Source organism: Pipra filicauda, unplaced genomic scaffold (assembly GCF_003945595.2).
Source record: "Pipra filicauda isolate LSUMZ 115617 unplaced genomic scaffold, ASM394559v2 scaffold342_size772408_pilon, whole genome shotgun sequence".
Lineage (NCBI taxonomy): Eukaryota > Metazoa > Chordata > Aves > Passeriformes > Pipridae > Pipra > Pipra filicauda.
This window is the reverse complement of record NW_024104468.1, coordinates 326,013-340,158: the sequence shown is the minus strand read 5'-3', so window position 1 is coordinate 340,158 and position 14,146 is coordinate 326,013. Positions and strand designations below refer to the sequence as shown.

Below are 14,146 nucleotides of genomic sequence, written 5' to 3'. Positions count from 1 at the left end.
TTTCTAATATTGCCATCTTACCATTATCATTTCCATTCAGTGTTTCTTAGCTAATTGCTTTAATATAGCAAGCAGTTAAAACTTTTAAATTAAAGTCTTTGCTGCAAGGGTTGGTTTTTCCTCATGTGCTATGAAAGGCTGCATATTTTTTTGTAATTATGCGTAAATTCACACGAGAGAGACTTGGCTCTCTCATTTGACTTGTTCCTGTAACAGTTTGTAGATACACACTGTATTTGCAGTGTAATAAGAATTATTTTCCTTAGTTCTCTGACATGTAGTTGACTTTCCTATGGTAATCTGAAGATTTTTTTTTTTTTAACAGAGCTTTTCTTCTTTAATACCTTAGATACATGGGTGTAAGAGTGGCCAGAAGAAAGATTCTTCAGAGGAAAAAAATTAACTTTTCAATTGTCTACAAACTTGCAGGGACTGAGGTCTCGTCATTACTCCTAACAGGAAGGCTCTCACTATTTTACGTATATATTAGTATGCTAACAGGGAAACATTGAATTAGTGCAGTCTAAAAGCAGTAAAATTGGGGAAAAAGTAAAAGCTGAAAGAGGTCTGTAAACCCAAAATCGAGCCTAAAAAGCTTTATTTTGGAAAATGTACCAAAATCGTGGAATGAGATTACTAATTCTATTGCATTGTGGTGAACACAGTCTCCATCAAACCATGACACTTTAAAAGATACTGAAAGGATTTTAACAACAGTGGTTTGACTTTCTGGAATGAGTAATAACATTTAAGTGAAGACAAGGAGACACGATAAAGACTTGGTACTGCTATTTTTATTGCTAAAGTGGCATTCCAAGCTTTCATAAATAACAACTTCGCAAGACTGTTAAAGAATTGTTAAAAGCAGGGGGAATCTATGCTGCTCCCCAGTTTCTATGTTGAGAATTTGTGCAAGACCATACAAAAAGAAGCAGTTCCACTATTAATCCTCCCTCAACAGAGCAATTTTCTTATATCATCATACCTGAATTCAGAATACAAAGAAATCGGACTTCTCACCTTACAGTAACACTTGTCAAGCAGCTGCATAAAATTTGAAATACTCTGTCTTTCTACACAACTCTTGCATCAACCTAGAATCTCAAAGCATCAGTACCAGTCCTAAGGCAAGCTGTCCCTGCCAGCAGCATGCCATCTACTCAGCTGCTGGTATCAGTGGTACATCATGTCATCTGCTGTTGTTTTCCCACCCAGTCTAGAGATTTAATTCAAAAGAATGAAAAAGCCATGTTCACAAGGGGATGATGTTAGAAGATTTTACTACAGCAGCTTTTCTGGGCAGCCTTCTCTGAGAAAATAAGTTTAAATGTTACTAGCAGCAGTGAACTCAACAGTCCTAAGAACTGTCATACCTTCCTGCAAAGGTATGACAAGTCAACCTTGTTTATTTGTTAAACTGGCTTCATCAGTTGAGATCTGCTGCATAGGGAATACTGTGTAACAGGAACAAGTACTAAGTTACTATCTGAATAAGCAGATCATACCTGAATAGTCCAGTTCTCAGTTACAAAAGTAATGATAAAGTCCAAATTTTCAAAGCATTTACTTCTTTTAAATGTTCCCCACTAGAAACCAATGAAAATTCTGTGAAGAGACTTGACAGATGCTTGCTATCCCAATTGAATCCAGAAACAAGGAAGTACTATTTTTCCACAGGAAACAGCAGCTCTGAAGGCTTCAAAATAAATGTATTTAACTTGGGAGTAAAAATAGATGTAGAGAAAAAGCTTAAAGAAATATTTGAAAATGGCAACTTCAGATGTATGACAGGCCACTGCTAAGTAGCTGAAAGCCATTATCTCTTGGTTTTTGAACAATTATTTTTTTTATTTCTCCACACTACCCTAGGTGAGTCAGTAGATGCTCTAAATAGCAGTAAAATTGGGCAGAAAATAAAATGGAATGCCTGGTTTATACCACAGCATATCATGCAAGATGACTATTTTAGATCTCTGATATCCAGAAGTTACTATTTAGTAACTGTGAAAGAATTATATATGAGTCATATGGAGTATTTTGAAATCTGCCTTTTTAACTGCTTCTACCGAGAACATTTATCTCTTACCTTGAAGGGAACAGTGACAGAAGAAAGAATTTCCCACTAAAAGCAATTCTGATCAAAGGATTCTACATCCTCATATTCTGAAGCCTCTTACCACCTAAAAATACAGTTTGACTTGCCAAATCTTTTTTTTTTTTTTGCATCTCCAATTTATCAAGGACTTTCTCCAAAGTCAGTACATGTCTTTGAGCTATCCATTTTATTGAAGTGTTGTCACTATTGTAAATGCAGTCTGATCAAAAGAACTCTCTCCCCAACAGACTTTCTGGAAATAAAACAGCTGCTTTCAAACAAATGAAAAATCTGAAAAATTCTGAGAGATACAAGCAGTTGAAACCAGTAGGCTGGAAAGGAAATATGAGAAGAATCCCTATGCCTACCACGCTAGAGAGAGTACAGGTTTTGATATATTCTTATCATTGTACTAATTACATAACAAATTATTCTTAGCCGAGCCTTAGCTTGTGTTTCCTATTCTATTTCATAGTGAGGATTCATTTTAAGAGTGACTACATAGCCTAGATCACAGAAGTACAGAATGCCAGCTGTTACAGAAACAGGCATTTTACCATGATGAAAAGACAATCAGCACCGTTTCTGCTCATGTTCCTCATTCAAATACAGTTTTAAGTGAGGACTTCAAATGTAAATGTGCCATGAATAATTATGGGGCAGTTTACATCAGTGCTAGTGCAACAGTGCAACAGTGACTAGGAATGTGTCATGTTCCTATTCCCAATGTGCTTTTAGCTCTCTTCAAAGTTTGCTTTGTAATTGTGCCTAAGACTCATTTTCCGAGACAAGCCTAAATTTATAAAAGGCTGCTGGGTGGTTGAGAAGTATTTACAAGATGAATAATTACCCATTGATATTATCTCAGGTGCTATTACATTATATAGGAAGTGGAAATATTTCCCTTGTAAGGACAATGAAGTTTGGGGGGGCAGGTGTCTGTTTTTAACAGCAGAAGGAAGGACTGCTTGGAACAGCAGGTTCCTCAGATGCAAAATGACAGTTTGTAAAGAGAAAAACCTAAAGTAACAGTGAACAGCTTCCTGAGAAGGGGGGGGGACAGGAAGCAGGCATTGTGAAAAGCATGACAGGAAAGAATGCAAAATAAACCACGTGCAAGAGGACAATGGGAGCAAAAACCGAGAGAGCAACCCTTGAAAGCTGGGCCAGCTGAAAACATGTGTTATCCAAGATGGGCACAGGGGGTTACTTGAGGAAAACCCTGCATGCTAAGGACACGCTAACTGGTGAGTCACTCATGCCACCCTTTGCCTTCATGCTTTTCTTCCAGGTAAGGAACAAACTGCCAACAAACACACACATGTAGCAGTGATCTGCACTTCAAGGTTATGCAGATGTGGGGGACTGTCCATGCATTGTGTCAGCTCTGCCCTGCACATCAGAGAAAAATGACAGAGCTAACAGCTCTGAACAGGTAAGTACTCCTGTTACTGCTCCCCATACAAACAGTGCTTGGAAGAATTATGGACGAAGCAGAAGGATCTCCCAACCTAACCCATGATTCACAGCATTGCACTGAAAGCTCAGCCTAGTTTCTCAGTCTGTGGCTAGAACCCTTCCATACCTCCACATCCCGAGCACTAGGAAGCCCAGCACTGCCATCTTCTACTTAACTCACAGAATCACAGAATATCCTGAGTTGGAAGGGACCTACCTACTCCTGGACCCACACAGGACCATCCCCAAGAATCACATCATGTGCCTGAGAGCACTGTCCAAATGCTTCTTGAAGAGCTGACTGCTTGTCTGTTTCTGCCTCTTTCATTTACATTATCTGCTACTGAGGGAACACATCATCAGCCCTGAAACACAGAAACAGTTCATGATTGGGAGGTGATTGTTAGAAATTTAAGCAGATAAACCCATAAATCACTAAACACTGCTCAATGGTATTATCCACCAGTGATAGGGTACAAATTAAAATCCTATTTTCACCCTTTCCGGTGGAAACAGCAGAAATTCCTCCTGCAGTACTACGGATGACAAGCTTTCTCAGGAACATGCAGAAACTGAGGAGGATGTCCTCCAGCTTCCCTGGGCTCTGCATTGAGAGTGCTAGTCAGTAACAGAGAAGGACAGGGATTCCCCAGGCTGCCATGGTGTTTGTGGCACATACAACTACTTAAGGATTAGCAAAAAAAAACCTGTGCTTTCTGTAGCCTGCTAACACCGAGCTGTAGTGTTCCTCTGCATCTACATGGATGCTATGTTCATGTTCCATCCAGTAAAAACTTCATCCTAATCTACACCTAATCTAGGAGAGAAAAAACTACACGCAAGGAAAAAAAAAGTTAATGAGGAAAGGGAGAAGGAAGCTTAAAAAGGAAGCACAAGGAGAAAAGGAATCAAGCCTGTTATACAGCAACAAGAAAAGAAATATATTTAAGAAATTTTAAAAGGCAAGCTGAAGAAGAAAAAAACACTATATAAAGGTAGGAAACCCAGAAGAAAATACTTATAAAGAATTTTTACTTATTAAACCATCTAGATTATCACTCAGAAGTTCTTATTTTTTAATCTCGTTGGAGTGAAAATGCTCAGAGAAAATGAAAGGCCTTCTTCTAAATAAAAGAAAGGAATACCAGATAATTAAAAATAATTTAACCTCCACTTCCCCTAAGATGTTCCTCCTAGCAGCCTCCTCAAACTGTTTTTGGTGGACTGTGGGACAGTGGTGCATCAAAAACTTGAATACATCCTGGCATGACCCCTTTTTTAAGTACATGATCACAACATTTATTTTTCTCCATGGAGTGAAATTTATCCTCTGCTGCATTTAGTTAATTTTATTGAAGGATTAGTTTATTGAAGGATCAGTTCAGGAACTATTCTCAGTACTGAAGTTTATGTAAAAGGTTTGAGAAGTATAAATGGGTATCACAACTGCCAATATAGTTTTTTGTTAAAACAGTCAGGTAGGATAGTTCTTCCAGTCTAGGCAGCAGTTATAATCCGCATTAACCTTTTTCAAAACACTATTTGTAAAATAACAATGGAATACTGTGAGGATAGATAGAGCAGTGAAAACATTAGACATTTGCTCAGATAGTTAGGCCCCATTTCCTCATGACAACCTATTACAAACATTGTTAATTGGACACTCCAGTCCTCAGTGCCCCTCAGCTGCCTTGGGAGGCAGCTTGGGAGTGCAGAGGAGGATCCTCATCGATAAAAAAAAAGTCAGCCATTGTGTCTGAAGCAGAAGCCTTTTTTTATCTTCAAGACATACTGCAAACAATGCCTTTGTCCCTAGTTTCCTTTGTTTTACTGTAAAAAAAAAAACAAACCCAAACCCAAGTAAACAAAAAACAAAACAAACAAACAAAAAAAACCAAAGCAAAAGAAACCCTCTGTATTTTGCATGCATTTATAACTGCCTGGAGGACTTTTTGAAGAATTCCATGACAAAGAGGCAGGCGAAGGATGTCCTTCCCGACCTGGCCCATACAGTTCCACCCCACAAAGCACCACTCTGCCTCCAGACCTGGATGGCTGCGGCCCCTCATCCCTCCCGTCGGGGCTCCTCTCCCTCCTGCTCGCATCTCACACATCAGCGGCTAAAATCGCTTTTTCCCTCCCCGCTTTAGTACTGGCCACACTCCCCTTTCCAGTTCTGCCTCGTTAGCTATTTCTGGCCACGCCTGATGTCTCCATGGCAGCGGTCCATTCACCAAACCAATTAAAAAAAATAAAATTAAAGGGGTGAGGAAGTATGAGGCTGAAAAGGACACGAGACTTCCATACGGCTGCACTCCCGCGGCCCTCGCTCCATGCCACGGCGCCACGGGCGTCATGGCACGGGCAAGGAGGCGTCGGGAAGGATTCTGATTCAGAAACAGGGAGCCTCAGCACAGCAAACGCTCTGTTCCCTCTGGGGATAGCGATGCCTTTGGGAAACGATGCTCTGTCCCTGCAGCCCTCAGCGCCCCAACTGCTCCCACGGCCCGTGCGGGGCCCGGGGAAGCGGCGGAGGCGCGAGATCCCGGGATAACCCAGCGGGCCTGGCCGGGTATCCCCCCGGCCCCCCCGCGCTCCCCTCGCCTGACCCGCGCCCGGAATCTGCCCCGCCACCACGGAGACACGGCCCGCCAATCAGCGCGCACGGCTCCCATCGCCACGGCAACGCGCCGCCCAATCCACGGCCGGCTCTCCCGCCTGGCCCCGCCCCCTGCCCCGCTCCCCCGCGAGGCGGTGCCGGGCTCGTCAGGCGGTGGGCGGGGCCGGCGCGGTGCGGGCGGCCAATCGCAGCGAGGCTTTTGCTTTGGTGCCCAATGGGGGCGCGGCGCCGGCGCGGCCCTTAGTCCACGGGAGCCGAGCGGGGCCAAACCCAGCTGCGGCCGCGGCCTCCTTCTCTGCGCGCCCCCCCACCCGCCGGCGCGGAGTTGGCGGCGGCGGCCTCGGGCTCTGTCCCCGCGTCCCCCCGCCGGGACCCCCCCCGCGGCCGCGCCCGGCCCCGCGCCCCCGGCCCGCGCCGCTCCGGCAGCGCCGCCTCCGCCCGCGGGGCCCGGGCCGTGCCGGGGGAGGAGGGGGAGCAGCGCCGCCGCCGCCGCCGCCGCCGCCGCCGCGGGCGGGCCCGTCCCCCAGCGTCCCCCCCGAACACCATAGGCGGCTCCGGCTCCAAGATGTCCAACCGGGTGCTCTGCCGGGAGGCCAGCCACGCCGGCAGCTGGTACACGGCCTCAGGTACCGCCACCGGGCGCGGGGAGCGGGGCGCGGGCGGCGGGCGCTGAATCAGCACTTTGGGGCCGCCGGGGCCGTGGCCGGTACCGGGCGTGGGGAGGGGCCGCTGGCTCCGCCCCCGCCGGCACATGGCGGGCGGGGGGGCCGGGCGCGGTTACCGGCTGGGAGCGGGCGGAGCCGCGGTGCCCCCCGAGCGCACCTCCGTACCCCCGGCCCGGCCGCCCTTCCCAGCGGAAAACGGGCGTTTGGTGGTGGCCGGGGCTGTGTCGCCTCCCCCCGGTGCTCCTCGTGTGCCTGCCCTGCCCGGCAGCCGCGGCTCGCCGCAGCCCCGTGTGTGAGGCGGCGGTGCCGGAGCCCAGCCCTTGTGCTGTGCCTCGCACCGAGTGTTGCGCTCCATTGGTGTGGGAGCACACGGACGGATCTCAGTGTTTTCATGTGCTCTTATGGGGGTTTTTGGATTTTTATTTTTTTTTTCCCCGTGGGGAAATACCGCGCGTCTGGGGTGTTTTGCACGGTTAGAAGGCAGGTGAAGAGGTGTGAAAGTAGAGAAATTTTATTTCGCTTCTTGTAGTCCAAGGCGACCTTCTGTCTTTCTTCCCGAGCTCTTTCTTTGGCAGTAGGGAAAAGTTATTAAGCAGTATTGCAGAGTGGGCTCTGTCCATTTAAACATGTGGTACTTGTAGGAGAATGGAAGAAAGACGCGGTGCTTTGGAGGGAGAGCTACCGCTCCCCTCAGCGTCCCTCCCCCTAAAAAGGCAGAAACCTGTAATAATGGCTTGGTAGCTCGTATGTTTGGAAATAAGTTTTGTTGGGTTTTGGGGCAGAACTGCAGTTGTGGAAAGGATGCACGTCTGTCTTTTCAGAGCCGTTTGTAAGGAGATTTGTAAGGGATGTTCTTTTACTGGCCCCGGGAGTAAAGATGATTACAAAACTGCAGGTGAACGAGCTAGATGAACAGGAGGCTGTCGTAATGAGCAGTTCAGAGGGGCACAAAAAACCCCAATAAAGCATGGCATTCGGGATCCTAAAATGACATTTAAGAAGAATTAGATGTGAGAAGTCATATACTTTTCTTGGCTATATATAATAGATGCAGTTTCCCCTCTCCTCCACAAATGGATGAACGAGGTATGAGGCAAAAACTGAAAGAGAAGAAAAGAAATACAGGGAGGAGGGTAACACAGGAAGAGGCGAATTGTGAGATAAATAGCTGGGCTTCAAATGGTGGCTAGGCAGTTTCGAGACAATAGAGGATGATTGTTTTCCTTCTGAACTTAATATTCCAAACATAATTGTTGTGTCCATTACAAAACTGGTCTCAAATCTTCGTGCAGCGTTGACAGCTTGCAATTACATTTTTTCCCAATGGTCTAGAAAGGTAGGTGGTACTCTCTTTACAGAAAACAAAAAAAAAAAATGTCAGAAGTTTAAAGACATGCAAGGACACCAAAGCATCGAAGCTTTGTGGTAACACTAGCTTGTTTCTGCTATTTATGTTTTCATTTATGCAGAAAACTTATTTGCCATATGGAATGGCTACATGACCTTACACATAAATTTTGAAGTTTGTTTGATGTTGGACTTCATGCCAAGTTATTGATGGATACTTTCAAATAAGAATTTTTTTTTTTTTTTAAATAATTAAAGGGGCATGGGTACCGTGTTGGACTATTTTGTTAGACTATACCCTGGTAAGTCTGTGTGACTATTTTGGCCAGTACTAGTTGTTTGTGATAGGACATCCAAAAGCATGTTTCTCCCATTGCTTTTGGGAGAAAAGCAATGGCCTTTAGCTTACTGAGGAGATGTGGGATGGTTGCCCAGACACACTGCATGAAGAAAAACCAACAAACTGAATCATGTTGTAATAAATTATGACAACTGTACTTATGAGTTAAATTGTAACTCTCGCAATGTTTGTGGTGGGGGTAAGTGGTTGATGTTGCATAAGCTAGAGTTTTGGGAAATGTGTTTTTCCTTAAACAAGAAAAGAATATTATGTGTCTTGCTATAGAACTGTCTTCTGCTGTTTACATGGCTATGTGAGAGCAGGAATTCTGTCTGTTCAGCAAGACAAGGACTACCCATTATTGTTGCTTGAAAGCTAATTTTTGTGTGCCATTTAGGAGGGTACATCAAAACTCAAGAGAAAACAAATGGGGACCAAGAGGGTATGTGCTCATCATAGACTTAAAATCTTCCTGTATTTTAGGCCAAACTCACATGTCAGCTGCTATGTCAAAATTGTAACACAGTCTCCTCGATTGTACTACTTGAAGAAAGTGGATTTTACCATGTGCTTTCAGGCTGCATAGCTTCAAGGATGGAGCTGAGGCAGGGATTAGTTTGAATTGTGGTAGTTCTTCACTGCATTCCCATGATTCTCTGGGGATTGTCTTTTCAAGTCCTCCTACCTCCTCCTTTCTTTGTGCTTACTGTCTCAGCCCAGAAGTGATTTGCTGTGTTATATATAAACTGGTTAGCATTTAAGCTTCCTGTTTCCTCAAAACTGCTCTCTTTCTGCAGAGCTGAGTTTGATTGCACAGGGCAAGCAGATGCCCTGGCTACCCTTATCCTGCTTCATAGTTAAGATGACCCCATCTAAAAGGGTGTTGAGAAACATGATTTTTGAAGGATATTCAAAATTATTACATCATTACAATTTAAAGGGGCTGTGTGAGGATGAGGTTTTTAAGTGGCAGTTTATCCTGACGTGCCTGGTACCTGAGCCATCCCGGATTGGGTAGGGGATGGAAAAGTGAAGCACCAGTTGCTATGCTGAAAAAAAAAAAGTCTGAGATCTGGCTGCAGAAGTCAGCCCTGGGAAAGAAGGGCCGAAGCTGGCTGTTGGGGGAAGAAAAATGATGGATCCAGAATGCAAACCAGCTTTTGTGACCAGAGGATATCCTTGAACTGGATTAGTTGGCTCCTGTGCAGTCCAGGAGTGGAAGCAGTATCAGAGGTGAAGCCACAACCAAGACCGAGCTACTACTCTTCATGGATGGTCAATGTAATGTAGGTAAGAGGGTTTAGAAGAAATACTGCTGCTTGTCTTCAGAGGCTGCTCATTTCTATGGGACAGGAATTGCTTCAGTTGAAATTAGACTCTTGCTCCCCAACTTTATCCAGCTATGGGATATGCCTTGCTTAGGTTCTGCCTTGGAAAACATAAACATGCACTACATTCTAATACAAATATACCGCCTACTTGTATGATGATAATTAACACTGTAGAGCAGGTAAGACTGGCTGTGCAATTATGCACATCCAGGCATGTTCACATGTTAGAATGTTACATCTAAGTAAACAACTTTGTTGTTATTAGATAGAAAGGTGGGTCCCAGGGAGGAAAGCTCACTGCTACCTACCCGAGGGAGCTGAGAAGGTGGCAAGGAGTAGAAGATGGAATTCACAGTGGTGTTAGCATTTAACTGCCCGTGTGTTCTTCATTCATAGTGTGCTGTTGTAACCAAAAAAAAAAATAATTAAAAAGCAAGTTCCTTAAGAAGTTTCTGCAGGTGAGTTCAGGATGAAGAATTTAAACAAAATTATTGTCTTCCGTTCTCCTTTAGAATTTTTGGTGTGGGGAAGTTCATTTTCATTCCACATCAGTCCATGCAGCATTTTAATGAACTTAAGACGTGTACCTCAGGAGCATTTGCCTGACAACAAACTTAACAATGAAGTCTGTTCAGTTGTTCTTCCTCGTGTTTAGCAGAAGCACTGCGTATGAGAAGCTTTACAACTGAGCTTCCTAACTGAAATAGTGACATGCCTGTTGCTGATAGTAGGCCACTGGTTTAGACAACCTCATTTGTGATTTGCGTCAGTATGTCTGCTTTTAAAAAAAGTTAAAAATGGATTGTGACATATCATTGCTTTTGTGGACTAGCAGCCTGGTGCATGGTGGCCACTGAAAACACTTGTAAAAATGAGATAAAAGCATACCAAGTAAATGAAAACGTCACCCCGTTGCACTGCTGTCATGTAGATTGTTGAGAAAATTAAAAAGAAAATCACACTGTTGTATAGTGAAAAATATTACATGCAGATTTATTTTTGGAAGAAAGTCCCACTCCTACTGCGTTAATTCAACCACCTAGTGTCCAGACCTCTTGAGAAATTGATTTTGACCAGCAGGGGGAAGAGGAAGATTAAGGACAACTTGAAACAAAAATGGCATAATTTTCCAGGGCTTTGAATGCAGGATAGATACGTTCCTAGATACAAAAAGAGCAGCTGAACTATGATGGGAATAACATGCTATCCTGAGCATGGACTATTTGCAGGACAGGGTGTGGATGCTCTATCCTAATTTACTCTTCAGTGTGAGTAGATTCAGTGAGTGCTGGGCAGTTCTGTGGGGAATCAATCCATACGCTCCTGAAATGGAAATAAACATTAGCTATGTGCATCTTTTTTTCCTGTTTAGCATGCCATTACAAGTGAGATGTCACACATTAAAGTGCTTAACTTGGCTCATTGGCTGGCGGCTGGCAGCTGGCGTGCCTCGCCTGGCTCCTGGAAGTGCTAACTGAATACTGTACTGCTCTTTATGAAAGCGTGTGATAAGAGTTTTTGTCTCAACTTTTCCCCAGTCAGTGCTATTATACGGCACTGATACGGGCAAAAAACCCACAAAGATTTCTAGTAGGCTCTTCCATGTCACAGGAGTAAAATCAAATTGAGAGGATGTGTATGAATAACAGTACTACATGATCTGAAACTTGCCCTACAAAACAAGTTTGTTGTTGTTTTAGTTATGGCTTATTTCTCTGTTTTCCCTGACCAAGCCATAGTGGCCAGAGATGTACTCTGTTAGCCTGTGCCAAGTTGTTTGAACTAGGAGAACCTTAATTTCCATAATCTTATTAGTGCAAATGTGAGTTGGCAGAGTAATTGCTGTGTCAACTTGAAACACCATTGCACTTCTTGTCTTCAAAGCTTTTTCTTTTTTTTTTTAATGAGGAGTCAAGTAAATGGACAGTAGATGTTTGAAGAGACTTTAAACTTAATGATATACCTGTGTTCAGGGTTTTCTGCTGCCCTGGCTTGTCAGTAGAAGAATCCCAAAGGAGGTAGGCACTGACATCTCGTTGCTACCATTTGTAAGGATTGAGTTTCTAGCTTTGTTTGGACGAGAAATGCTAGATCTGTGGAATAACTGGCTGTCGTGCAACCAGGGATATTTAGACCTTGTCTTTTGGGCAGAGGTCTGCATGATGATGGGTAGATCAGCTGGAAAGTAAAATGCTTTGGAGAACTTATGCAGATTGTGTGCCATGAATGATTGGTTTAGAAGTTACTTTTCCCTCAAAGTTGGCCACTATTTTATCACGTTTGCGATCTCTTCTACTCCTTTGTAATCCCCAGTAAGATCTGCATTAATGCTTTTTTTTGCTACCTTTGTACCAAATACTGATTTTTTTTCTGATACCAAGGTAGGCAGCTTCAACGTGCAATAGCAGTGTGATTATGAAATATTTTCATTATGAAATGTTTTCATTTGTACCTTCTGAGGCTTGGGGTCCCTGAAGACCATTTGAATGAACAGTGATGTAATCCCCTCATTTGTATGCTTGTTGGCATGAGCTGGAACTTCTCATCAGCATTAAAGTGTGTACATCAGTTACATCTGTTTCTGCTCTGCCATGATGTTGCTGAAAGCGTGTAAGCCATTCACCAGGCGGGCTGCCCGCAGTTTCTGAGGGCAAACACTGCTGCTGGGTTTGCTGACCCTCAATGTCTGCATCCTACCTTAACTTAGAGCAGAAACCCTTCTCTGTAGTGTTTGGATCTGGATCTCTGCAGCTGCTGAAGTGATTAGAAGGGAGTAACGTGTGTGACGGTGTGTGGTTAGACTATGAATGCAGACGAGGGGTTGAAGAAGATGTTCTCTATGTCATGAAAGAGTCTTTATGAAAGTGCTTTCCTCTGGTCTGCCAAGAACCCCTGGCATGTTCCCCAAAATTGGAATAACTCATCACTGCTCATTCATAAATGTAATATAAAAGTGGTGAATCACCATGTTGTTTGTAGATGGTCACAGATAAATGGATCCAGGAAAACATGGGAAAAGCATGTGAGGATCACTGAAATGAGACATAATTTAGTGGTAGACTTGGCAGTGTTAGGCTTATGGTTGGACTCTATGATCTTAAAGGTCTTTTCCAACTATAATGGTTCTATGATCTCTGCTATAGTGAAAGGAGCTTTCTGCAGTAGCAGAATAATTAATGTACTGATCATGAAATCTTAACGTTGTGACATTAGCCGAAGCATTACAAATACAGATGTTAACTTAAGTTCTTACCTTGCAATCTGTGAACAACTAATCATAGTGTCTTACAAATTTATAAAGTATTTGCTTTGCAATGTTAAATACCAAATGTAGTATCTCTCTCCCTTTGGTCATTTAACTTTTCTAGGCATTTTATGGGGAAACTGGATGTGTCATTGCTGACTCTCTCATGAATTAAACATGGGACACAGTATTAATATGCAGACTGTATTATTTAGCATTGTACGCTGCAAAAATATACTGGAATAATTCAAAATACTATTTCTAGGCTATTATTTCTACCCAAATCACTTAAATACAGTCAAAATCAAAATACTCCATGGAAAGAATGTACATTCAACTTTAATGTACAGTTGGAATTGAAAAAGAGCTTTCATTTGGTGTAGTTCTGGTATCATTAAAATAGGCCTGCAAGTATCACTTAGTGAATACTTTCACAAATTCCATTTACATTTAGCATGTATTGGAGCCAAAATCTCTTTCTCAGATGTATGAAACAGGTCATTTGTTTGGATCTCCAAATGACCCGGCTGCTAAGTTTTTTTAGAGAAGTTAGGTAGGTGCATGTTGGTTGATATTCTTAATGAGTGATGTTTTAGTTTGATCTTTTAATTTCCTATTAACTTTCATTAAAGGAAATTCAAGAGCTAGTGGAATGTTGGAAAACTGGGACATGCAAGTAAGAACTGTCACCCAAGCAGATTTTGATGTCTGTTTCAATGTCTTTGTTGTAGCTTCAGGGTTTTTTTACCCCCATTCAAGCATTACCTGGTGTTTTTATTTCCATCTGACAATGTGTATAAATAGGAGTTTATGTAGCATCAGTGTAATCTCTATTTGTACCTTATTTTTTTTTCCCTGGTCCTAGTTTACATAGGTAAATTTCTTACTTGCTTGTAGTTGGATTTCTAATTTTATCAATACTGGAAGAGAGTATATGCTAGCACTAGAGAATGTGCCCATCAGCATGAGTTGTTGGAAATCACATTCTATTCCTGACAAATCCTAGTCTTTGCGTAGCTAAAACATGTTTTTTATTCAAGGATTTG

General features: G+C 43.2%; 1 protein-coding gene across 1 annotated transcript in view; it reads left to right on the top strand.

The window, feature by feature from the left end:
* Positions 1–6,638: 6,638 nt before the first annotated feature.
* The window catches only part of MEMO1 (mediator of cell motility 1), a 40,983-nt gene continuing 33,475 nt past the window's right edge, over positions 6,639–14,146 (top strand). Inside the window, exon 1 of the mRNA XM_039384246.1 lies at positions 6,639–6,799. Within this exon, the coding sequence (XP_039240180.1) occupies positions 6,739–6,799 (61 nt within the window). The 5' untranslated portion in view covers positions 6,639–6,738. The remainder of the gene's footprint in view (positions 6,800–14,146) is intronic.